This window comes from Eublepharis macularius, chromosome 8 (genome assembly GCF_028583425.1).
Source record: "Eublepharis macularius isolate TG4126 chromosome 8, MPM_Emac_v1.0, whole genome shotgun sequence".
In the NCBI taxonomy this organism is placed as follows: domain Eukaryota; kingdom Metazoa; phylum Chordata; class Lepidosauria; order Squamata; family Eublepharidae; genus Eublepharis; species Eublepharis macularius.
In genome coordinates, this window is record NC_072797.1 from 66,158,931 (window position 1) to 66,186,367 (window position 27,437).

At 39.6% G+C, this 27,437-nt stretch overlaps 1 protein-coding gene across 1 annotated transcript in view; it reads left to right on the forward strand.

Annotated features, from left to right (window-relative positions):
• Nucleotides 1–26,824, forward strand: part of FER (FER tyrosine kinase) — a 245,382-nt gene extending 218,558 nt beyond the window's left edge. Inside the window, exons 19-21 of the mRNA XM_054986263.1 lie at nucleotides 9,627–9,781; nucleotides 14,175–14,297; nucleotides 19,180–26,824. Of these exons, the coding sequence (XP_054842238.1) occupies nucleotides 9,627–9,781; nucleotides 14,175–14,297; nucleotides 19,180–19,322 (421 nt within the window). The 3' untranslated portion in view covers nucleotides 19,323–26,824. The remainder of the gene's footprint in view (nucleotides 1–9,626; nucleotides 9,782–14,174; nucleotides 14,298–19,179) is intronic.
• The last annotated feature ends 613 nt before the right edge of the window (nucleotides 26,825–27,437 follow it).

Below are 27,437 nucleotides of genomic sequence, written 5' to 3' on the forward strand. Positions count from 1 at the left end.
GACAAAATAAGGCCATAATACCTGACTATAGGAAGGAAATATGTTGAGACATAGAAGAAATTGAATTACAGACCTTTGTTTCAAGATGTAAATGAATTATAGAAAAAAAAGTCTTTATTCATAATGTAGTCTCATATTTTCAGTCAGCACTGAAACAGTCATAAGGGTGGGAGAAATGTACTGTAAAGTCAATAGGGAAAAGGTACATGTATATACATAAACAAAGAAAACCGCATTATGAATTGAAATAACAGTGATAAAAATTCCATCAGAACAAGCTGGAAATAGCTGTTAAGATACAATATACCTGAATCTAGCTTCAGTTGAGAATCCTCTCCCATTTGTGTGGGATCTTAATACTGCTTTTTTAAAATTCCTGAAACCTGCATTGGGCTCATTTTGGCTGAATAATGGGATACTGGGAATAATGAATTTATACAAGGTTGCTTGATTTTGCAGAAGCTGCATTTTTCATTTTCTTGTGTTTTCTTGTTCCACTCATTGAGCATATCAAGAAGTGGTCCTTTTGAGCAGATACACTGCATTCTAAGAACCATGAGATTAATATCTGTTCATTCATTTTAGAGGTGCTTATTTATTGATCTGACCTGTATTAAACAAGTATGATTCTGTCACCTTTCAATAGAACAAGTTGAATTTTATGCTCAAGAAAGAATACCAGAAATAGGTCTGTGGGTTGTACCCACAGTTTGCATATAAATAACATTCCATTTAAATACGCTTGTATAATTTATAATCTTAATAATCCTTAAAGAATCTTAATAATCCTCAAAGAAACAATTCATTACTTATGCATAGCAACCTGTCGGTTGGCAAATTATCTGTGCTAAAAGCAAATGCAAACTGTTCATAAATCCTTTTCTCAGGAATGACTGCTGATGCTGTAACTGTAATTCCCTACATTAAATGTGTTCAAATAGTTTAACTTTTTTTTTTCTTTTGGACAGCTGTACTCATAAACAAATGCTTTAAAGAATGTTGGGAGTGAGTTTCTTTTGGTGCAGGATGGCTTTTGCTGTGTCTTTTGCCTTCCCCCCCCAAAATGTTTTGAGTTCTGCTTGTCAGTAGCATAGTGCTCTTAAGTGTTTAAATCCGCAAGAGCTGCTGTAAAGTGATAAGAATTTGAGCCTGCAAAGTTCTGATGTTAGAATGTTTTTATTACTGGACTCAGAGGCCACATTTCAGAGAACGATGTGACTGACTCATTGTTCACAGTAGGACATCCGACATGAAAATATAAGCTTCTCTCCTCCCAAGTTTGGTTTGAACTTCAGTGGGGATTTCAAGATGGTGTATCACTGAAGGATGCTGTTCATAGGCCTTCATTTTTACTTTCGTCATTAAAGACCATTCTGGGTTTCAGAATGTGAGTAGCCATATTGCTTCCCCAAAATTAGAGAGAAGGTAAAATTGAAACATGAAGGTGCTTTATAATATTGCAGGCTTTTAATTCTGGTATAACAGCCCAGAGCAAAAGTTAAAATAAAACAGAACATGTTTAATATCAAGGCTCAGTATCACCTAGGAATGAGAGGCTTTGGTCATTTATTTACAGATTTCTGGGTCTGATCCAGAGAAAAGATCACAGATTTTTTAAAGAAGAAAAATGCAGCTAATAAAAAAGATAACCAAAAATACATGGCATTTCTTCTCATACATTTATTCAGTTGGATTGTGTTTAGCCCTTGTAACACAAGGAATATATATAAAACAAAAAATTGTCATGACAGATGAAACCCCTTTGTAATCATTGGACTGTATATGAGTAATCTAACAAGGTTTTTGAGAAGGATTAGGGAAGGACATGAACTGCTGGAACAAGATGAAACACAAATGCTTTATGATAGTAGTAATAAATCCCATCATTAAATTTTGTGCACATTGGTTGTTGGGGGTTTTCCGGGCTGTATTGCCGTGGTCTTGGCATTGTAGATCCTGACGTTTCGCCAGCAGCTGTGGCTGGCATCTTCAGAGGTGTAGCACCAAAAGACAGAGATCTCTCAGTGACACTGAGAGATCTCTGTCTTTTGGTGCTACACCTCTGAAGATGCCAGCCACAGCTGCTGGCGAAACGTCAGGAACTACAATGCCAAGACCACGGCAATACAGCCCGGAAAACCCCCAACAACCATCGTTCTCCGGCCGTGAAAGCCTTCGACAATTTGTGCACATTGTTTGCAAGCATTGATTGGCCATTAAGGTCACCAGGGAAGGTTCTGGTGGAGCCTCCCCTGCCGAAAGGGGGAAACGGCCACAGTCAGCTGTCGCCACTTCCATGAGCAGGCGTCTCCTTGCCATGCGATGCAGGAGGTGCCCAGCCCAGCCTTTCTGTGCCTGGCATAATGAAAAATAGGCCTCATGAGGGATGTGCCTGGTCTAACGACACTTGGTGAGGGATATATCTGGCCCAGGATCACTTGCCTGGAGTGGAGAAGAAAGGGCCCAACTTGGCCAAGCACAGTGGGAAACATGCCCAGCCTCCCCCTGTGCCAGGGTGCTCAGGCAAAGTGCACAGGTGCTTGTAGCTAGGCAGATTCATTCTCCCTCTCTCCTGTCCTCTCCTTTGACAGGGGGCCTGCTCCATTTCCAGGGCCATTTTTTTTTCTTTTCAGTCCACCTCTGATTATTTGTATTGATTTCAGCACAAATCACATGTGGATAACAAGATGCAAGAATGCAGCCTGGATCTGGCATCATTACTGTAGTCATTGTGATTTTTTTCTGTTTATGTTATTTATAGTTCACCTTTCTCACAGACTCAAGGCAGATTACACAATGTAATTCAATATGATCACCAGCTGGGAAATTTGATGAATGATACAATAGATTATAGATTGCAGAAATTTGAAAACATTGTTGAAACAAGCCATAAGCAATTTGACACAACATAATATACAATAACAGCCAGTGGACAGTTTACAGTTCCTGTCTAGGGTTGCCAGGTCCCCTTAGCCTCCCACCATGGGGGGGGGGGCTGACACTCACCTTTTCTTTGCTCTTCATGCACACTTCAGCCTGCTGCAAAGCACAGGAGCACTTGAGGGGTGATACAATGACGTCACTCCCAGGAGTGATGTCGTTGAGCCGCCCCAGGAGTATACTCAGGAGGCTTGTTTACCACCTCGCCCCCCACCAGCCAGGAAGGTGGGAATGGAGGATCCTATCCCTTTATCGAAGCATCTTTTTGGTTTTGCAGTTTGCAGAAATCCAGGAGAGTAAGAGATTCATCTTCATGGTTTCTGTGCAGTTCCACATTGGGACTGCGCACATGCAGGCCAGTCTTGGAGAAGATTTCCAGAGCTTCCTAGAAGACTAGGAGCTCCCCTCCTCCCTTTGGCACTTTCCTGCCAAAATCATCATATAACCAGGAAGAGGGGCACTATTCCCTCAGTTCTCTTTTTGCCCCCTTAGAGAGAGGATCTCCATTGCTGTTCTGTCCATGTGGCACTGAAGAGGTGGAATCAGTCGAGCACGTACTATTTTACTGTTGTTTTTATCTGGAAGCTTGGTCAAATATAATTTCCTCTCTGCTTAAAAATTTTACAGGATGTTCCGATGCTTGTATTTTCAATAGGTGTTAACCAACAGGTCACTATTAGCTGCGCTAAGTTTTTCTTAGTGGCCTACAGAATTTGTTGTGAAATTTTATCTATGAATTTTAGAGTTTAACTATTGGTCATTGGTTGATAAGCTTAACAGAGGCCTGGGATCTGAGGCTGAGAGGCTTTTCCCCAAGGTCTTCGGAAGTGTGCCTGCCTGACTCAAGAAATTCCTCCTTCTCCCAGGCTGTCCTTCGTTCCAAGGTACAGACCCTGGAGGAAGGAGTTAATAAAGCTAACACAGTGACATAGCCTAGAACTTCAGTGTAATGATTGGGGCTTTGCAGCTGCTTCTGTTTTAACAGAGATGATAAACCTGCACGTTTAAGCCTAATGCATGACAACTAAGGCTGCAATATAGTTTTTTTCTCTGGTCTGTTGACGATGTTACAGACCCTTTCCAGGGCAACTTCTTTTTTGTACTACTAGTTGAAAAAGAGTTTCCTTTGCCTTTTCAGTCTTAGTCGATCCATATATTACTAAGATTGTTCTGTGTTTTCACTTTCATAATGGAATTCTTATATACCTGTATGTGTCACCTTGGCAGAATGTGGTCTTCAGTTTAAGTTTCACAGTTCATGGGATACTCAAATTTGTTTTCTTCTTTCCTAGACAGAACATATGTACACCATTCTCATTCCTTCAATGCTCTGTTCTTCCCAGGGCACTCTTGTGATCCTCTGACTCTGAGACTTCATGCCTTCTCAGAAACTGTCCCTGCAGTGTGGCAGCCCTGCTATGAGGGTGTGCCTCCAGGTGGCTCCTGGTCTTCTGCAAAATGACTTTGTCATACTACTTCTACTTTCACCAAGTGTACTAGATATACCTTATCTTTCTTTGTCTTTTGTTTTACTGCCAGTGCTCATGTCATTGCAATGCATTGCAATAATGTTTCCTCAACTATCTCTGACTCCTAGCTACTCTGATTGGAGGCATGGGCTATTTGGCCTTGTGACACTGTGAAGGTCCATGGCCTACCTTTTTGTTTGCTCCTTTGCTGCCAGGGACCCCTATCTTTGGGGAATGCCCTTGCTAATCCACTGGCAAGGTAATCTGTTTTTGTTTCATCTCCTGGCATTTTTTTTTGCTGCACAGATTGTTTTGCTTAAAGCACAAGGTCAATTGATGATGCATATTTTCTTTGCTTCAGTGTTTTCATTATTCTGTTGTGGATCTGCTATGTTTTCACTCCTGCTGATGGCTTTGGCAGTTTTGGTCAGCTACTTTTCTGGCACTATAACAGTAGTCTCAGGGTTTTTTTTTCTGAGTGGCAACTGCTGCTGTTTGACTACCATATCTTGCACCTCTAAGTGGGTAAGAGTTTCTACTGAGGCTATAGCAGGACTTGGATCCTTCTTCTTGTACTATTGACTATGTTTGTGACTCAAACATTCTAAACCTTCTTTGTTATTGGATCTCCAAAGACATTTAAAGTAGGGGTGTAACCGCTTATTAATTGTTTGCACTTCCCTGGTGCTTCATTTTTAGTGTACAGCACTTCCACCTGTGGAATGAGGACCATGTGGGTTTCCTTCTTACCTATGTTCCCCCCATTCATAGAGTTTGACAATGTTAGAGAGCCAGTTTGGTGTAGTGGTTAAGAGCGCAGGACTCTAATCTGGAGAGCCGGGTTTGATTCCCCACTCCGCCACTTGAAGCCAGCTGGGTGGCCTGCCAGGGGTTAGCTTTCAGCCCTCAGGTCTCAAAACACTATCAGTTGTATTAGTCATTCAGACTCCAAGAGGCCCAGCAGTATCCTCACACAACCCTTCCTTTGTGGATTGGTAGAGGCTGCCATACTCTCCCTTGAGCGCATGACTGTTCAGTGGCCTTTACCTAGCATGGCTCTCCTCACCAGAGTGCTGTTTTTTTCTTACTGCATTCCTGCTTGTACTTTGACAGGGACATTTTAATTTATTTATTTATTTATTTATTTACTTACTTTGAGAGTTTCACACTCACCTCCTTCAGTAAGTGAGCTTGCTACTTTTCTAATGTGGGACTGCACAGAAGCCACGAAGATGAAAACAGGTTTGCATTTATCTGTAACTGTTGTTCATAGATGGGCCTTTTGTTCAGACACACATCCCTGCCTCTTGCCCCACTGTGAACTCTGTGGAACTTCGGTTTCTGGTGTGTGGGGGGGGGTGTTCTCCAGCAGTGGCATAGAGAAAACTGAGGGAATAGGACCCCTCCTCCTGGTCATGTGATTTTTTGGCAGGAAAGTGCCAAAGGGAGGAGGGAAGTTACTAGTCTTCTAGAAAGTTCTGGAAATCTTCTCCGTGGCTGCCTTGCATGTGCACAGTCCCAGTGTGAGCCTGGACAGAAGACCACTCAATAAACAACAGTTACAGGTAAGTGCAACCCTGTTTTTCCTGACCTCTTCAGGCACGCTGTTCTATAAGGTGGGGGACTGCTACAGAGAATGCAGGTGTAAAGGCAGTTGTTGATTTTGCCCATGTGCAAGGCAGCACTTGGTTTTCGCGTCTTGGTTTCCCCATCCTTGCATGCATGCACTCCTTACAGTTTTCATCTGAGCCAAGGAGACATTTTATTAGTTTATTTCTTTTTTTTATGAGGACATGCAACATATGTTCTTCTCAGTTTCTTTATCCTACAGTTAAACCAACAGCTTTATTTATGCATGTATTTGATAGATTATTGATGATATATTTGATATATTATTAAATGGACGTGAGAGAACCAGTGATGGGCTGAGTTTATTTAAACAATTTTGTGGTTTTGTGGAATAATTGTTAATAAGTTGTAAATTATGTTTGTTTGGTTCCATCTTTTTCTGGTATAGAGCATGATTTACGCTTCATCATAATATCTGAAACAGAGGATAATCTTTATATAAGGAGTCACAACAGGAATATTGAAGGACAAATGGTATAAAGTTTGTGTCTTTTTCGCAGTCAGTGGTGAAAAAATGTGACCACAGATTGCCTTCCCCTTCTACATTTGGGAGTTATGAGAACAAGCATTCTGGCTTTGTCTTCAAGCAGTGCTATCCTCCTCCATTAGATCTAGTTTTTTGCTCAGTGTACTAGAAATAACCCTCAACGGCTCTGTGGCCTCAGTATTCTGTTGCATTGAATGTGTTGCTTGCACTATTTTAATTTAAGAAATTATTCATCAGAAACTGCTTTACATTGTCCAAAAACAAAACATATAATATCATTTATTTAAAGCCAACTAAAATTACACAAAATAGTGTTACAAGTCCTCAGGATCTCCAGAGGGCGTGACTTTTTTAAGAGAGGAAAGTAGAGAAAAATAATTTCAGGACATAATAATTATTATTTTTTAATATTTTATTGATTTTTCAGAAAGTGATAACGGGGGGAATGAGAGTAAAGAGGGAGAGTAGAAAAAAAATAGGGAAATACACTATATACTCTGCTTACAACATGACTCTGCATATTATTTATTAGTACTCCAAATGGGTAGACTATGATGATTGAAGTACATCACATTAAAAATCTTTATATCTTTAATATATTCAAGTTTTTATACTTATTTTGGCCCAATCATAGAATAGAGTCCAAGGCCCAACAAAGTCCTCTTCCATTTGTCCTTTCAATATTGAAATCAATTTGTCCATTGCTGCACTTTCCATTATCTTCACCACTGGTTCTTCTTGCATATGTGTTGTTTGACATTTCCAATAGTATGCTAATTATTCTAGCCCCCATTACTGCATGTATTATAAAATATTTCTGATCTTTACCAAATTTCTCTGGAATACAGTTCAACAAAAATAGCTCTGGTTTAAAAGGTATTGACACCTGTAGGATTGCTTGAATTAGTCTATGCACTATTACCCAAAATTTGTGTACATCTTTACAGGTCCACCACATGTGGTAGTATATTCCTGTATGCTTCCCACATTTCCAACAACTATTTGATATTTTTTAATATCAATATAATCAAATCTTGCCAAATCTCATTTAAACAGTTATAGATTTTTTCTTGATGGTCATTTGGCACATATATCATTGCTAGCAAGATCGTCTTTTCCCCAATAAAAATCTCCTCTAGTAGAATCCTACCATCTTCCGCTGAATACACTAGGCTCAGTTTCAATTCTTTTTTTATATATACAGCTATACCTCTTTTCTTGACAGAATCTAATGAGGCAAAGGTAAGACTAAGTTTTTTACATGTCAAATACTATTGGTTCCTCTTTCTTACGTGTGTTTCTTGAAGGCAAATAACATCTACATTTAAAATCTTAAGTTGTTTAAAAGTCTTCTTCCTCTTCTCTGGTGAATTTAATTCGTTAATATTTGTTGAAAAGATTCTTATAGTTCTTCCCTCCATTATGGTCATCCTTCTTCCCTCCATTATGGTCATCCTTTGTTACTATCTTCCTTATTTCTTCTTCTTGTTCTCTCTGGGTTCTGTTTACGGTTTGAAGCTTTTGCTGGTCCAGGTTTCAGTTCTTCCTCCAATGCCGTTGAATAGTCTTGTGTTGAAGTCTCTCCATCTTTTTCTGATCTTCTTCCAGTCTTGGATTTCATTTTCTTAGTCCCTGCACCCTTGAGTTTTTCCCCGTGCCGCTCCATGAAATCTTCAGCTTTAAATATAGAATCAATCTTGAATCTCTGCCCTTCAGAGGAAAAAAAGAACACCTTCTGGGATTAGCCATTGAAAAGAGATTGAATTCTCTTTGTTAAAAGTGCATATTCTTTCCTTTTCTTTCTCATCTTCCGTGGAGTTTCCTTCAGTATTCTTATCTCCTTGCCCTGAAACTTGAGTGGCTTATCACGTGCTGTTCTTAAGATATAGTCTCTGATTGCACACTTTGTAAATTTAACATGAATTTCTCTTGGTAAGTTGTTCTTTTTTTGCGTATACTGAGTTGACTCTATATATCAGATCAATTTCTCTCACAATCTCCTCAGGTTCTTCTTCCAGGAATTCTGCTAAAACTTCTGCCATAATTTCAGGACATAATTAGAGGCCGTTATTCTGTTCTTGCTGAAGCTAGATGTACAACATGCAGTCCATGGACACATGTTGCATGACCTGGTCTTTCTCTTACTTTCTCCCTCCACCTGGGAAGCCTCTCACTATCCAGCAAGAGGTTTTCCAGGTAAGAGTGGGGATCAGAAAACACTCAGCTACTTCAGGGACCTGATAAGGACTTGCCAGGCAGTGGGAGTGTCAGAATGCCAAGTGGTGGCATTCTAACCCCCCTCCCCCATGCCAACTTCTTGATGCATTCTATAAAAGCAGCAAGAACTGGGGAATGGGAACTGACTGCCACCTCTCATCAGCATTTCGCCCTTCCAAGAAGTCTTACTCGTGTTCCAGATGTAAACACAAGCCCTGGGATGTAATGGAGAATTTCCCCAGGAGGTGTCAGAATGCTACCTTTCATCCCAGATAATAGCTGAGAAGCAGAATTCTAACCTCCCCTCAAATGGCTATGTGGGCCATAGTGAAGCCAGACATCATCCTGGGGTGGCTTACTTAACTCAAGCCAAGAACCCAAATTGCTCACCTGTTAGAATTGTACACCCATGTGTTGGAGAGTCATACACACATAGAAGTGCTAGGGCTTAGGGTGGTGGTTTGGATTTGGTACCCTTGACCTTTTGGGGAGAAGACGGTGAGAACAATGATAGCCTCCATTCTGAATATAAAATCCATTGATTAATCAGCAGAACTCTCAATTCCTGTAAAAGGCTAAGAGTGAAGGAGAAATGTGCTGTTCCTTATATTAGTAAATATTGGACATTAATTTGATGGACTAGGCAAAGGGACAATAGGAGCCAAATTGGTACATTACCTAGCTAATAGTATTTTCCAAGGTGTAGTGTGTGCACTTCGTCTACATAGTATGGCTTATTGCCAATTGTGGATTTTTTTCCCCTGGAACAGAAAGAGTGGTGAATGCTATTTGTGCCCAAGCTCACTTAGATTTTAAATATAAAAATACACAATTCTATTGTAGATTTTAATTTTGTGTAATGGCTGTGCATTTTTCTATCATAGAGACCTTGCTGCAAGGAACTGCCTAGTAGGTGAAAGTAACATACTGAAAATCAGTGACTTTGGCATGTCTCGTCAAGAAGATGATGGAGTCTATTCTTCTTCAGGCTTAAAGCAGATTCCCATCAAATGGACAGCACCAGAAGCTTTGAACTATGGTAAGGAAATAGCATTAATAGTAAAAGTAAATTGAATACAAAAGTTTCTGGAATTTTTCAGTTTCTTTTTTTAGACTTTTATTCTGTAAACTGCTAAGTGGTTATAACACCTGATAGAATACAATTCATAAATTCTGATAAGAAATGAAAGTAGCTGATCAGTTTTTTCCTAAGCCTTTTAGAGTTTTTTCTTGGCATATCATGCATCCTGCTTGGCATATCATGCATCCTGCTTTGCTTTGAAAATGAGTACTGGTGCCCTATTTATACAGGAAATGGCCTGTTCCTATATAGCTTAGTGACAAAGATAATACAAAAGAGATTATTAATCTTTTCATATTAAAATTGTGGAAAGAATTTTAACTAGATGAAAAGCAGTTGTGAAATGGAATGCATTTTTCTGTTTTGTAAATGGGATATCAACTATTTTGAATGAAAGAGCTGATGGGAGATCAACAGGCATTGCAGTGTATCCAGCCTTCTGTGAGCTTCAGAGTGGGACTTTGCAGCTTTCCCATTCTGCTGCAACTCACTCAGCCCCAGAAATTTTGTTCCTGTGGGTCTGCAGATCCTCAGGAAAAGTGTAGAAGGCAAAGTGGGGGTCTACAATTGGAGAAGGAATAAATGGAAATCACCACCTCCACTTGTGCAGATGAAAGTGCTGTTCCATCATTAGCATTTTATGATTGGATACGTGCCACTGGGTTTTTTGAAGATTCTCCTATGCATAGTGACAGGATTGTATAATTTATAGTGGAATCCTAAATAGAGTTCCTCCAGTCTAAGCCCAGTGAAATCAATGGGCTTAGAGGAACTCAGCTTAGAATTGCATTGTTAGTTGCTCTCCATTGAAATTTCGATAAATTTTGAGTAAGTTCTTTTCAGAAAGAGATTTTACATTTAATTCTAGAGGGAAAGCTGTGTTAAACTGTTGCAACAAAATTGAACAGAAGTCCTGTTGCACCTTAAAGGTTAACAAAATTTGTTTCAGCATAAACTCACCTCACCTGAGTCAGAGCTTACTTCACGGAACAAACAAATTTGACACAAATTTTGTTAGTTTTAAAGATCAAGACGTGTTTTTACATTTTAATACTTTCTTTCATAAATCTAGCAGTAAATGTATCCAGGGTGTTGATCAGTTTCTCAATTATACTGTTGTTATGACCATTGTAAATTGTGGTATCCAAATTCATTCAACTTTTGGAAACTTGATGAAAATGCTTGTTGTGGGTTTTGATCTACCAGTTATTTCACTGTTTGTTGCAGAAGATCCAATTCTTAATCAGGCTCAGATAATCAGAAGTGCTTTCATTAAAGTCCAAGTATTTTTTGTGTTGCTGTTTTAAACTGTTGCACAGTGCATCTGTAATATTTCCAATTTCCTAACCACGTTTAAGAGATCAGAAGTACACTCATACATTTCCACCTCTGTGTTCCATTCCCCCACAGTTCCCTTGAATTCCTTTTTTCTATCCGTTTTCAGTAGTTTAGTGTCTGCTCTTTAGCTATGAATAGCTCTTAGCTATGAGTAGGTTTTGAACCAAAGTTTAAATCTGGTTAATGATGAAAATGGAATGGAAGGCAATTCTGACACCTTAAGAATGGTTAAGAGTTCAAGAAATTTTACATATGCCTAGGTTCCATGTTTCTACGATAGTGTTTTTACTTGTACTTTGAAATCTGATAAAGAAATTATTCAGATATGCACCACCTTGCAAATCAGCTCTGTGCATGGCATCTTCTCGTGCTATGACTTTAGTCACAAGAGCGACTTGGGCAAACTTTACAGTAACTAAAATTGTGCCTGGGAAGCAACCGGAAAAGTAAACTGTAAGGTCAGCAGAAGGAACATAAGAACTGTAGTACATCAGACCATCTAGTTCAGCATCCTGTTTCGCACAGCTGCCAGCCAATTACCCTAGGGAGCCAACAAGCAAAGTACTGAGACTGCACCTGGGTTTCAAAAGTTTACTGCCTCTGAATATGGAGGTTCCCCTTATTCACCATGACTAGTAGCTATTGATCGACCTATCCACCATGAATCTGTCTAAAACATCTTTTAAAGATATTTGTACTTGTGGCAGTCACTACTTCTATAAGCAGTGGATTTTACAATTTAATTACTTTAGAGTAAAGTAGTGAGAAATACTTTACAAGGATCAGCATTAAGAGAGATGTTTTTTTTTAATTAAGTGGCTAAAATGTTATGCGTGGTACTTCAGAATTTAGGTACAATTACAGTCATTCAGAATGTAATATTTCAACATTTAGTGCAGTTGCTTAATTGTTCTCAGAAGCATCATGCATATATCCATTTGCTGTAGTCTCATAGTTTCAGTATTTTTATTTCCATTTTTATATCACTAATGCATATCATGCGCGTATATTATCAGCATGTTCTACAAGTGCCCAGATATTATACTGAGTAAGGTAATTGACTCCATGCAGCTTGTACTTTTTAAAGAAATGAATTGCTTCTAACTGGCATCCCTGAATATCTTTAATGAAAGGTGTTAAATTACTAGATACCAAGCTCTGAAAGGAGAAGATATACTGGTTAAGAAAACTAATCATACTACCAGCAGCACAGTAAATGTCCATAATTGCTCTACCAGCTAGGCAGAGTAATTTAAAGCAGCATGAAATATTTCATTTAAGTGCAAACAGAATTTTCTGAGGTCAGAACAGTTAGCATAACCCTAACTGCTATTGTTGCATATTGATTTTGTTTAGGCTTGTAATGAATAACTTATCCTATGCTTTAAATGTTTGGCAGTTATAAATATCAATATTAGACAAGTGTTAGAAATGGAGGGGGGATCATAAAAATAAAAAAAAACAGAAAAGATTTTCTAAAGCATTGGAGGCCACTGAAGCCTCGTCATCATCATAATCCTATGCTAAGATAAACAGGCCCATTTATAGTTGACATATTGACATTCACATACAAATATTGACGTATTTGTCAATGTGAATGTGGCCCTCTTGCCAATTGGTCTCAATTCCACATTAAAATACCCACCTTTTGCTCCTCTGATAAAGGAAGTGCTAGATTCTGTTATAAACCCATTCAAGAAAATGCTTCTAGTTGGAACAGTGACACACATAAACAGCTATAAAAGATTTGTAGACAAAATGGCAAGGTGCCTCTACAAGCTAGGAAGGAATACTGAGAATCCAGAACAAAGGCAGAAACTTTTGATCGAGGGGAATAATACAAGGAATTAGCAAGTGCAAACTGTTAAAATAATTTCAAGTACTTTTGTATCTAATACTGATCAGGAAACAGTGTGTGGGTCAAAAATATGCCCAATGGGGCATGTACAGATAAAGAAGATGTTTCTACAAACCTAGAGAACCTCCAGGTTTGCAGAAAAATGTAAAAAATAAGGGGAAGAGGTTAAAAAAGAAGAACCAGAATAGGGAAGTCTGCAGTAATGCAGATCTCACACAACTCAAACAAAAAAATGCCTACCATTTGACATCATAATTAGCCATTTAAAATAAAAAAGAATGAACCAAGAGTACGGGAAGAAAGCAGTGGCAGGGGGGCTGGGGCTGGAAGAATATGCAACAGTGGTGGAAGGGGAAAAGGACATGGTAGTGGAGGCAAGATGGGGGAGGAAAGAGGAAACAAGAGGGAGAGGAGGAGCAAGGCAACAAAGGTAGTAACAGAATAAGGAGGAGAAGGTGGTGTGAAGAAGAAGCAGGGATTGGCAGGGGAGGCTTGCAGCAGAAAGCCAGCAGGGAGGATGAAAGCAAAAATGGGGGCTCAGTGGCCAGTATGGGTGCAAGGAATTTCCCTTTGTTCAGGAGTTGTTGCCAGGGCTGGCGCACCCATTGAGGCTAGGGGACCGGAGCTCCACCTGGAGCTTGGCAACCCTTTAAGGCAGCCAAATTCACATTTAAGTTTTAATCGCTGTCCATTATTCACAGATGCTGTTCAAGCTGCTGTTCCATTTTAAAAGGAGATTGCTTTTTGTTTAGATGTGAGATGTGCCCCAGTGAAATTTGCAGGTTGAAGTGTATGTTTGGTTTACCTGGCAAAGCACACTGTTCTTTCAGAGTGGCTTAGCAGAAAGGTCCTTTAGATTGTAAGGTGACAGAAGCAGTACTAAAACAGCTTTTAAGGAATCTAAATTAGAATCATTTTGGAACTCCAGTACTCAAGTAAAAACCCTTGTGGCAGAGATGTCAGGAGAGTTCTGTAAAGTTGTGACATTTGGTTGCACATTCTCCCTGGTCAGAAGAATGGTCATTCATCTATTAACTAATAATGATCTATTAACTAATCGTTTCTTCTGCGGAATCTATGAGGGACCATTTGGCTTCCTAATTCCTTTACCATTAATGTATGCCATTGCATTGTTACTATCTTTTTTATCTACAGGGCGATACACTTCTGAAAGTGATGTATGGAGTTTTGGTATCTTCCTTTGGGAGACCTTCAGTTTAGGTGTGTGCCCATACCCAGGAATGACCAATCAGCAGGCACGGGAGCAAGTAGAGAAAGGTAATTGTATGCCTGAAGTTGTGTGTGTGATTTAAAAAATCTAAATACAAGTAACCCTTTGTAAAGCTTTGTGATATTCTATATTAGAATGGGATAAAGGTCTCTAACATAAACAACTTAAAAACAGATAGAGTGTAATCACCATAAAAATATCATATAGATGATTTAGCAAATTTTTCATTCACTTGCATTGTTTTTGCATTTGAAATGCTTAGCTATCTGATTTTCTCAGAACAGTCTGTGGTCTTGTTTTAGCAAGATCTTGCGTCTCATCTGCTGAAATCCTCAGGAGTCAGTCACTTGGCCAGCAGGTGGAGATGAAACACTGAGCTTGTGCCTAATGGACTGGTTGATCCAGTAATACAGCACTCTCAAGTAGACATGGGTATGAACCAGAAAAAAACCGAACCATGGGGTTCGTGGGGTTTCCACAAACCACGAACTGGCACGGAACTGGCCCACTTAAGAACCAATTTGTGGTTCATGGGGTTTAAATGCCCCTTTCCGGCAGGGAAAAGGGCATTTAATCATTTAAAGGGCCCTTTCCTTCTGCTTGCAAGAAGCAGGACCCTTTAAACGATCAGCTGGCAGGCAGGGAAATCCCCCCCTGCTGCCTGCCAGCTGATAGTTTAAAGGGATCTGCCGCTTGCAAAGCAGAGCCCTTTAAATGGCCCAAACCCGAGCCCCCAGCCCCTCACTCCCCCCCAGCCCCCCACTTACCTTCCCTCTGATGCTGGGGTGGTAGAGGCTTCCTTTGCTGCCTTGCAGGCCCACGCAGCGGGGGAGAAGGCCAAAAATGCCCTTTCCGTCCTTCAAATGGCAGGCCCGCAGGGCAACAGAGGAAGCTGAAAATGGCCTTTCTGCCCCTCAAAGTTTCTGGGACTTGGCTTGGCTTGCTCCTGACCAGGGGAGAACTGGGAGCAAAAACAGTCCACGAAAAGGACCCCACCATCCCAAGGAGGGAGGGAGAAAGAACAGCCTGTCTGCCCAGCCTGCCCCATGCTGTGTGCATCTTGGCCAGGTGCTGCCTTCCTGCATGGGGCTCAGGTGCCACCTTCCCCATGCTGCCCTTCTCACCACCGGGCTGGCCTAGCTCAGGTACGGGTGGCAGGCCTTCGGTCCACCTGGCAGGAGCGCCCTTTTCCACCTCCTCCGCTTCCGTGTGGGCCTGCAGGGCAGTGGAGGAGGCATCCACCACCCCAGCATCAGATGGAAGGTAAGTGGGGGGCTGGAGCTTGGGGCTGGGGGTGGGGCTTGGTCCATTTAAAGGATCCCACCTGCCAGCTGATAGTTTAAAGGGACCGGCAGGAAAAGTTTAAATGGCCATTTCCCCTGGGGAAATGGCCATTTAAATTGGCCCTTTAATACGAACCAAACAAACCAGTAGTCCAGTTCGTCGAAGTTTGTGGAAACAAGCTTCCACAAACCCTGGTTCGTGAACCCCAAACCGGGCTGCTTTGTGGGTTTTTTTCGTCCGTGTTTAGGTTCGTGCCCATCTCTACTCTCAAGCCTCAACCTAAAAATAGGTTGAGGGCTGATCTAGCTCAGCTGCATCGCTGGCAGTTTTGGAGCTCAGGAGACTGTTTTGCTTTAACCATGAGCCTGCAAGGAAGTATCCCAGTCAGTGTTCTGTTCGGTATCTGCAGGGAAGTGGTGCACTATGAGCCTTGCACTTTGTGTCGTTTGCACCACCTCTGTCTGGGCCCTTCACTTCTGCCATTCCTGCAGCATGAGAGGCAGTCTGGAGGGACTATAGGCCCTGGTTCGTGTTCTACCTGTCTGGGGCCCAGTAGTGCTCTCTGATGCAGGTGGCAAGGACTCGTGTGTGGTCAGCTGGTGCTTCTGTAGCACCAGCCCCCTCCTGACCCTACTGGAACTCAGGTTATTCCTTTGAGCCTTCCATGACTGAGTCACTGGCCTGGTCAGAGGGCTGCTCAGAGGGGGTCATGACAGGTAGTGGAACTATATGGGTATCTCTTTCTTTCAATAACTTTTAATAAAAGCAAAGAAGGAAAGGGCCATTGTAGCATTGACAGAATACAGCATCCCCATGGAATGTTGTACATCCATTTTGTGGGCCATGAAAGAAAGATAAGACATAATATAAGGATAACCTAAAAGTCCTCTAGATGTGTGACGAGCCCCCTTCACACACATCATTAGCATTGTGAGAGTGGCTTTGCCATTAAGGAGAAAGCCTATAAGTGGCTATGGTTGTTTGGTTCAGGTATCATATGCATATCACAGTGCCTCCCATGATGCTATCTGTAGACACAAATTACACTCAACATGTACAAAAATACCACCAAAATGCTCTATGTGATAAAAGTTGCTACAGCTTACTGTAATCTCATGCTTTATCAGATAATGGCAGGAGGTGTAAAGCTCTATCTGAAAATAAAGCAAAACATTAATATATCTTATAGTCAACATGGCCTCATCTGTAGATACTTAAATCCAAGAACTGCAGCCATGTATAGACTGTGGACATTTTTCTGCAAACTTGGGGAACCTCCAAGGTTTGCAGAAAAATCAGAACCTGGGGGTAAATGAGAGGGGTGTATGAAATCACCCAAAACAGAGACATGTTTTGCTCACATACACACAACACAGTTCTGTTCAACCTGCCACTGCTGCCTTCCTTTATCTGAGGGAGGGAGAAAAAAATTGGTCACTGGGATGGCAATGTCAGAGGCTGAGAGCTGAGCATTGGCTGGATCAGGGAATGAAAGAGACAGTGTTGCTGCTTATCCCTCTTCCTTCCCGGTGGACCTGACAGCACGGAGTACCTCCACAGAGTCTGAGGGGCCTATGCCACCATAGAATCATAGAATCATAGGGTTGGAAGGGACTTCTAGGGTCATCTAGTCCAATCCCCTGTACTATGCAGGAAATTCACAACTACCCCCCAACTGCCCCAGTGACCCCTACTCCATGGCTAGAAGATGGCAAAACACCTCCAGGATCCCTAGCCAAACTGCCCTGTGGAAAATTGCTACCTGACCCCAAGGTGGCAATCGGCATTACCCTGGACATGTAAGAAGGCCACGAGAACATAGCACTGATGTAACCCATTCTGTCCTACCCAGGTGTACATATTAAGTTTACAGTGTTTCAGAGACAGACAGCACAAACCACAAGAGACTGTACTTTAGTCTCCATTTATATGAAAAACAATGTTAAGGATACAGCTGCAAGCCAGTAATACTAGCTGGACTGTATCCTAAATAACTTATGTCCAGAAAAAATGAAATATTTTGCTGCTGCAAGTAACTATCATCACAGTGCAATTCTACACGAATTATTCACTAAACCAACTGAAATAGAAATAGATTAAAATTTAAATAAAAGTGTACCAGATAGACAGATTAAAATCAGTGCTTTAGACTGGGATAACTATGCATAAGATTGTACTTTTAAACTGCAAGGGGGAAATATGATGGGCATCAGGCAAAAGAAGGGTGGTGTGGGGTGAGCAAGGAGTTTTGACTGCCTGTGTGGGGTTCATCACAAGGAGATGGGTGGGCAGGCAGGCAGGCAGAGTGGTAAGGAGCATGGTGGGCAGAATGGCAAAGAGAATGGGCAGGCAGAGTGGTGAGTGGAGGGGTGGTTAACATGGAGGTCAGACTGAAGAAAGAGCAGGCAGTGGGAAGGTAAGGAGGAGGTAGAGGAACAGTGTTGAGGGTAAGGGGTAGAAGGAGTATGGTGTGGAAGGAAAAAGATGAGAGGAGAAGGTGGCAATGGTAGGAAAGGTTAGGAAAAATGACTGGGGGATGTCAGAAGCCAGAGGAGAAAGCAGGGACCCATAAGGAAATTTCTCTATTGGTTTCTCATGGCCCCCCCACTTGTCTTACTTAATTGGTAGGCAGAGGAGTACTTACCAGTATGGATTATGCTTTTCAGGATGCAGTTGGAATTTCCTCATATCCAGTAAATCACTATTTCTTAGGCACTGATAAAGCCCCTTGAGCTATCCTGTGGGAGTTGGCTATTAAGTTGCCTGTCTTTCCCATAATATCCATACATCAAAAATACACAGAGGTGGTTTCCTATCTTTGAGGGTATAGAATATAAACCTTGGTTTTTTTCAGGCTCTGGAGGCTCTCCTTTCATAGTTTAAGAGCAACCATATTCTTGGCCTCTGTCCCCTCCCGGGAAGATTTTTCATGTTTGAACAGCAGGGAGAAAATGTTGTATGCCGATTGAGCAAAGAAAACAATTTGCTGTATGCAGGAAGAGTAAATGAATTCAGAATGATATTGCAGAGGAAAGAGAGAGCCTGCCTGATTTAAAATGGTTAAATCTGGCTGAAACAAAAAACAGAGTAAGAAAACAATTGTGGAAGTGTGATTAAGGCTGGAGTCATGAGTATCTCTGCTGAGAAATAAGTTTGACTGATTTTAGTAGAACAGAATAAACTACAGATGTTAAAAATACAGTAATAAATAAGGTAAAAAAACAAGTGATTAAGATGAAAACATTTATCCAGAACCAATAAAAAGATAGTAGAAATGACTGTTATTAAGGTAAATGTTTCATTTTTAAAAAATACTGTACTTTGAATATGTCTGGTATAATAAAGAGCTGAAAAGAAGATGGGAGTGAATATTTCAGATAGATTGCAAGTCTGAGCTTGTGGGATGGGGTGATTGGTCCTCTCTGACAATATATTTTTTCATCTCATGCAATGTTGGGCCATTTAGTTTTCAGGCTTGCAGTGCAATCCAAAATGAAAATTTAAGGGAAAGCACCACATCTTAATATTCTGTGGGTATCAGGTCTAAGGAAATTGGGTAATCTAGTTTTAATTACAATCTTTTTTCACCCATTTTCCAAGGATCAGGTACATTTTCAATAGTCATCTCTTTTCTTTATATGTTAGGCTATCGAATGTCAACACCTCAGAAGTGCCCAGAGGAGATCTATAAAATAATGCAGCTGTGTTGGAATTACAATCCTGAACTCAGACCAAAATTCTATGAGATTCACAAAGAACTGGCTGCAATCAAGAAGAGAGTGACATAGTGAGAAACTAGCAGGACACAAACTACAGGACTCTTCTCTTTTTCCAGAAACGTAATATTTTGTCATGAACACTATGCATTTATATCACATTGCTTTCGATTTTCTTCTAGGATTTCTTTTAAAAGAATGGTTTTTGTACATAGGTGTCAGGTTGCAAAAACATCAAATATGCATTGAAGAGAAAGAGAAGGCTCTGCCAAATGCTATATAACCAATCACAGTGATTCTGTCTTTTAGGTTATGTACATAGAAAACACACATACACATAAGGAACTCTGGCTCCATTATTTTACTGTGATAAATCTGTCGCAATGTTTTTCACCCTTTTTGTCTTCTTTTAGTTCAGTTCCATGTGTTCACACTAGTCATTCTGTCAGCTGAGTGACTTATGCACCATTCCTACAAGTCTTAAAACTGAAGGCACAGTTTTTAATATTACCTCAATTTTAAAAGATTATACAATGTAGTGCTCTGAAAAAAGCTACCACCAGCAGCTAATCTAGTCTTGGATTTGCTACTTCTTGTTCTGAAAAACAAAATAAGCTAAAGAGTTGTTTGTAGAACAGGGAGTACATTCTAAGTTTCTTGCAAATATTCCAAAACACAGTAAAGATTTCCAACATTGAACATTATTTATTTCCCTTTTTTAAACAGGAAAAAAAAAGAGCCGTGGTTCACCAGGAATCAGCATGCACAAATCTATGTTTGGTCTATCCTTTATTTAAAGAGGGTGGGTGGGCTGAAGCTGGATTGTGTATGATATATATTTGTCAAGAAATATTGCAGATGATCTGTCTTTTTCAGAAGGATGAGATATAGCAGTACACAGTTGCTTTGGAATGTGCACATTTAGAAGTGCTGTCAGAAAGAAACATGTTTGAGAATGAGAATGGCATATAATGAAGGTAACCAGTAACATTGATTTTGGATAGGGAACGGAAAGTGAATTACCAAATTGGCCTTTGGAAGCTCTGTGAATTGATGTTCCTGTTCTGTATGCTGCTGGAACAAGGAAAAGGGGGAAATTATGTTCTATGCACGCTGTCCAAGGAGAGAGAAAAAAAAAAGGAAATGTTACCTTTTGTAAAAAGTGTCTTGCACATTGAACAAACCACAAAGATGTATTGTAATACTCTGTAGGACTCCTTTCCCTATTATTGTCCTCAGATTTTTCTGGGTTTAGCATACTTGGAATGAAAAGTCACTATCTTCAGCATAGGCCATCTCTGGGCTAAAAATAGTGAATGGATTACATCGGGGGTTTCCTACCATAGGAGCTTTCCCCAGCTACTTGGTAAACTGGTGGCATTATTCTAAAAGGTTGATTGATAGTTGAGGAGTCCTGTTCTTAGGGGGTAAGTTTTTGCCTAAAATAGCAAAATGATAATGTCAACAAGTTGATCGCTTCTAGCCCAAGGGTATGATGGTGTGGACATTAAAAATGTTTTGAACCTTAAAATGACACTTTGTACAGTAGGACCAAGATGTTACATGTTATCTGTTTTGCTGACCTTCTAGCCAGAGCAAATTTGCTCTTTTTTGTGTATTTTTGTGGTAGTGCAGAGTGGTAATATTGAGCAGGGTGTCTTCTACATGTTGTCCAGAAAGGTTGATGTTATTAACAGGATAAAATTTAATGTCAGAATAAAAGAAGAAAACTGTATTGAAGAAAACTGTAGGTGGACTTGTTAGCACATTAGCACAGGAGGAAGTTGGGCTTCTTATGACACAAGGATTGGTTTGTGGGTTCAGAAAACTAGTGCAAAGGCAGAGGATGGGAAGAAAATTTAGTGCTGTATATTTACCCTGGGAGTTTCTTTATTTAGCAATGGGCATACACTGATCTTAATGAATTGTTCCAAATAGGAAACATTAGTTTGATTAATGTGATCCTACAGGGATCCTAAACAGAATGTGCCTTAATTCATTGGCATTCCTATGTTAACTGAAATGCACAAGGACTGAATGCTAACACCACAAGGGGGAAATCACAAATCTCTCTGTTGCAGATCTTCATCTATGCATTCACTAATGTATAAATGTACGGATGAGAATGTATTTTCTTTTTATTCCTGGTGTTCTATACCATTTCTAAGTCTTTTGAATATACGCTTCTTGTTGAATGGGAAAGGACAGTTCTTTACCTTAATTTGATTAGCAGGACACACTGTTCTGGTCTTGTACAGATATAAAGGATAACTGCTATTTATATTTCGTTTATGTAGGCAGTAAAAATTTGCAATTCATGTCTTACTGCTGCTCAAATTGAAAGGCCTTTTCCAAACAGAATACCAGAAGCATGTACAGTTTGTTCTGTCTGCCCTTTGTCTGAATTTGGTAGTCGATTTAAGACACAAATGGTTTGGGATATTGTCAGAGGTGGTTTATCCATAGAAAATATTGGTAGTTAAGTTTTTCACAAACTTTATGAACCATTTTCTTAATGTATCTTTATTGTATATAAGATAAAAATGCCTCTCATTTTAAATACTGGAATGAAGTATGTTAGGCAGTTAAATCCATATCAGATAACATATGGACAAGAACAGTTGTTAGCTGGGAGTCTGACAAAATGCACACATGCTTGGAAAATAAAGGATAAAAAGGCAACTCATACAGCTCAAAAAGCTAGACTCAACTATTGGCTTAATGAAGTCAAAATTTGGTCAATTGTGTTTTGCTCCAGAACTTAGAGAGTTTGTGTTAGAACAACATAAGAATTTCACCCCTTTTTTTGTGAAAAATTCAATATTGATTAGACTTTGTAGTCTTTCATAGCAATGAATCTTCATAGATTTGCAAAGTGCTGGAGAAGTTGTGCCTCTGCATTACTCCCAATTAAGAAGTCTTGCCTCAAAACCAAATTTTTTCAAAAGGTTTGTTTTCAAAACAAACTTTGTACTCAGTTCTTTGGAGCCCATTAGTGCAGTCTCTTTGATTTTTAAGAAATGTGATTTCAAGAAACTGTTTTCAATTAAATCTCCAAAGAGAATAAGAATCTTCTTCAGGTTATGATGATGTCTTTAGCTTTTAAAAAAAAATGAAGATGATGGACATACATGAAAACAAGCGAGCTCAGCAGTAAGCTCCTGAGATAAAGACATTCTACATTTTGTGGAAATGTGCAATATAGAAAGCTGTTCTGATTGAAAAAATGAACCACCATCTGCCCTTCTCAACCAGAATCATTCAATTGCCTTCCATTTCACAATGGTTCTTAAATATTTGGAACTTCTAATTTGAAGGGTGAAGTCATATACTTCCTATTTATCATATGCTGCCTATTTGTCTTTTTTAACATTGAAGCAATGCCAGAACAATGTTGGCAAACAATGATGTTTATATAATAAGCAAAAAACCGTTGGGAAGAACATAGTTTAATTATTTTTCCTTCATGTTTATTTTTATCTATGGGCTATTATGCCTTTGTCTGCATGACCAAAGCAATACGTTGCAGAAAGCAAGTAGTGAAATACACAAGCACATTAGTCATTAATCTTTTCCTATATTTGAGCAGCTAGTTAGATTATTAAATAATTTATCTCTTAATCATTACTGAAAAAAAGCTTTTAACCCACCATTTTAGTTGTCTCAATTTGGAAGCTCTTGCAGGCTTTCATTGGAGGTGTAACTTTCCTATGCAGGACTGGCTGACTCCAGCTAAACTTTTACATTACTGTTCTGTGGTGCAGCATTAGTCAGTTGTGGGTTTTATAAAAACAAATTGTATGAGGACTATTTGATTCTGTAGTAATCTAGATCTTTAATAACAAAACCATGCTTAGTTCATCAGGCAGATGTCACAAGAGTCTCTGAAATGCTGCATTATAGCAATTATAGCAATTATAGCAATTAATTAAATAGACATGGTTATTAACAATCAGATAAGAAGTCCAGATAGCCTTGAGAAGTGTAACCATAATACTTTCCTTTTTTTAAAGTCAGTTCTAGTTTTTCCAAGACATTTGTTCTTTTAGTTTTGGATTTTCTGTATCACCTTATGTTACTTTGTCTTTCACTTTTGAGCTCCGCTGTTTTCATGCAGTCCATCATCTTCTATTTTCTTGAAACCAAAGACATAACTTGGCTGAACTTGTTGCCTGGCCATGGCTTTTTTTTTATCCTCTCAGATGTTAAACATTAGATCTTGAAACACTGAAAAATGAGCAAAAGGTCAATAGAGCACATACGAAAAGGCATGTCCCTCCTTCAGTTTATGACTGACAGCATTTTTAAGCTTTTCTTCTAGCAAGAAGAAAGCTACAGCCAAGAAAGGAAGATAAGGTAAAGGCGGATGGGATGATTTATACGTATGTATCTGAGAAACTGAAAAAGACTTTGGTACATTTTTGTGCAGCAGTTCAACGGATATAGTAAAAATGTAAGGATCTTGTTTTTCAGGGTATTGTTTATCAGAAATGTTTATCTCTAGGGTAAAATATATGGTATATTATTCTACCTAGAAAACTGCAACCATGTAGAGATCAAATATTTACTTGCCTCAGACAGCATTTCTTCTAAAGCCGGTTTTTCCTTTGCCCTTTTCCTTGGCAACCTAAGGGCTGCTTCACAAGTTTCATAAGTGGCAGTGCAGGCAGAAGAGAACTGTAATCAATCCTAACTCTTCTGCCTTGCTCATATATGCATCCCTACCCATCCCTTCATTCAAAATATCATTTATTCCTCTATGGATTGCAGCATTACTTCTGTAAAAATGCTAGTTAAGTATATTAGGCAATGTTGTGAGAGGAAGGAAATGCAGGAGGAAAGGTTATGTCAAAGGAGTCAGCAAAGTCTTTAAACCTTGTACATTTGAATTCCGGGAAAATAGAAGTTTTGTTGTCCCCCCCATATTGTTCCCTAATAACTGCAACCAAGAACTAATGTGCACCTATTTGATTTTTTGAACAGCACACACACACCCGAGAATATTACAGCCTGCTTTTGTAATGTTACTGTGCTTTTCTGCAGGTCATGGAAAGCAGTTGTTTGACAGATATGCTTCCAGTCATGTTTAACTTCTGGAAGTAGTTTAACTTCTGTGGGACTTGGGCATCTGGTTGGTCGCTAAAGACTCTTAATATAAATATACTTAAGAGGCAGTGAGGCACTCACCTGTACATGAATTATGTTCATGATTTGAGCCCAAAATCATTTTAATTAACTGTGTAAATTGGCGAGTATGCAATTATTAGATAATGGGCTGCTGCCCTTCCAGTCATGCAGTGGTTGTATTGATTTCGCTATACCCAGGAATTGCACAACTAAGGCCATCGTGTCTTTAAACTGGATTTTATAATCATAAGAATCTTGACTGCCTAAGTCTTTCAAAGAGCCTGACTAAACATGCCAGGTTCCCCAGTGAACATTGTGCTGGTTGCTAAATTAAATATGTGTAGCTGCTTTGCATTGCACAGGTAGCAGCCAATTTAAATGAGCTGCTGTACCCAAGAGTCACATTGGTGAGTTGTTTTGCTTTGCTGTCCTTCTGTTTACGTCAAGCCAAACACTGTTCATGAACATTAGAAACTTGTTCCAAAAATTAGCAACAAATCTCATGTTTAAGGTCCAAAATATGATCAGAAACCACCATAAATGTTGTAGCCCAACTACACCAAAGTGAAATTGAGTACATTGTATAGCATCTGTGAAAGGATCACTTTATAAAATTGTGGATAAACTTTTCAAAAGAGATAAGTCATGTGACATAACCTGCCACTGAAAAGTGGTGCTCAGTGGACCATTCCTATAACTACCAGTAGGTTTATCACGTACAATGTAACTTTAACTCTGATAGTTAAACAGAGACTGCCTCATTTCACAGAACAAAGGCATCATATGTTAAGGGAAAACGGAAAAACTCTCTAGCAGTGCCATTAACAATCCAAACCTAGGAGAGCTGTGTGTAAAGGGGGAAATTCTAAGCTGTGGAAAGAAGGTCATGGTTGATGTTACTAGTTTACAGAGGAAATATCATTTTTCAAAGAGAAAACGGTAAGAGCAGCCAGAACAAACATATCAGATTAGTTGCTCTGAAATATATCAAGGAATAACACAGGAAATACTTATTTAAAAGTCTTTAGAAAAGTATAGTACAAACTCTTAGCTGTGTAGACAAGCAAGTTAATAAAGAGATCTTTATGTACAGTAAAGTCACCCGGCCTTTGAAGTTATATGAGTTTTAAAACATCCTTGAATTTGAGAACTGAATCCTGCCCGAATGTTAATACTGGTGCTGTTCTCTTGAGTTAGTTTTGCAGCTCTTAAATTCTGGAAGAACTGAATCCCAGGAACATTTTTAGAATATAATTTTGTGACATCCAGTGCCATCTGCATCAGGTCTATTACACCATAATGTACCATACGAATTCATATCTGTGCTTTTTGTAATTGCCCTGTTTGAGGCTAAATGTCACTGGCAAAGAAGGAAATTTGCATTAAAAATAGTTCATTTGACATGCTTAGAGACACTATCCTCTCTATATTAACTTGGGAGCAAATTCATGAAAAAGATCTTTACTACCTTCCCCTTCCTACTCTAATCCCCGAGCCCCACCCCACCCCAAGAACCAGTCCTGAGGGTCCTCAGGAATAGTATGGGATGTGGCGTGGGAGAACTACAACATGAAGGGGTGGTCAGCAGAAATCCCTTTTCTTTCCAAATGAAACAGGTGTTCATGTAAGGGTTGAGAGGTGGTGTGATTTCTGTGGCTTCCTCTTTCTTGCTGTACCGTATCCCAAGTTCCCAAAGTTCCTCACCCTTTCAGAATTGCTTATTTAGGGATGCAGTAGGTTTCAGTGGGAAGGGGCAAAGCTCTCTTGCCTTTTCTATGTTTACTAACTTTTTGTGCTGTTTCTGTGGAATTGGTTGGGATCCAAGGGACTTCCTAACAAACCAGAGTTGAAGAATGTTAGACATTTGAGTAGGGCACTGAGATAGTTTACAGCTTTTTACATACATATATTTTGATGTGGATTTGGGTCTCTTTTAAGTTAGTGCCAATATATGTGCCAGCAGGTATAATATCAGGTAAAGCACCTTTTTATGCTCTTTATTTTAGAAATAATATATTTGTGAAACACATTGGTAATACATAACACTGGAAAGGGTTACTTCTTCCCAAAAAGTACAGGTGCTTAAAAAGGGAGGAAGGGAAGCTTTTAGAGGCTTTCCTAGCTTTTAACAAGAGTCAGAATGATAGCATATATAATACTTACTAGTTGTCTGACCTTTGTAATTTTATCAGATCTACATTTTATCTCTTATTTATTTGCCATTTTTTATATTCAAGTTTGAACCTAAATTAACCTTGTTTCATTTTCCTAGCCTGTAACAAAAAGGGATTTTTGGTGTTCTTAGAAAGTCTGTGGATAGTTTTGAATAACTTTTTTCTTTTGGACTGGACCAATTACCACTAACGGGTTTGCAGGACCCACCCCCTTTTTTTTACTGTATTCTTCCAATAAATGTACAATGTTTGTATTGATTCTGTTTCAACTTTTATTTGAAGTGGTTTATTTATTTTAAAACATTTTAAAGCCTTTCCACCAAATAGAATCCCCAAAGTGGCAAACATAAGAACATTAAAACATTTGAACATTAAACAGAATTTAAAATAATATATAAAATAATTATCCCCTCCATTAAAGTCCACAGGAACAGATCAAGGGCCTAATGCAAAGCATCATGGTACGCAAGGTTGTGGTGTACTCTTCAGTCCAAAACATGCAACATTAAGAACTTCACAAGAACCACAGGCACCCAGACAAAGTCAAATGCCTCTGCCAGGCAGTCCCACTGGCTCTCCCCCTTTCACTCAGGATAATTTAAAAAGTGAAATGGGAACCAAGAAACCCTCCAGAATGAGTGCAAAGGATCGTTTATGCAAATGAAAGAAGAATTGTAGCCTGAAAGGAAAAGGTTTGGTCTAGAATGAAGATCTGCTGGAGGGCAGACACAAGTTGGCCAGTGAAATGCACCACTCTAACAGCATCACGGCACTGGTCTGCCTCCCCCATTTCCATCAGAGCACTTGGACACTGACAGTCTGTTACTGTGAGTTGAAGTGTCACTTAGAGGAGTGGAAAAAGTGGTCTGTTGATCAACCAAATTTC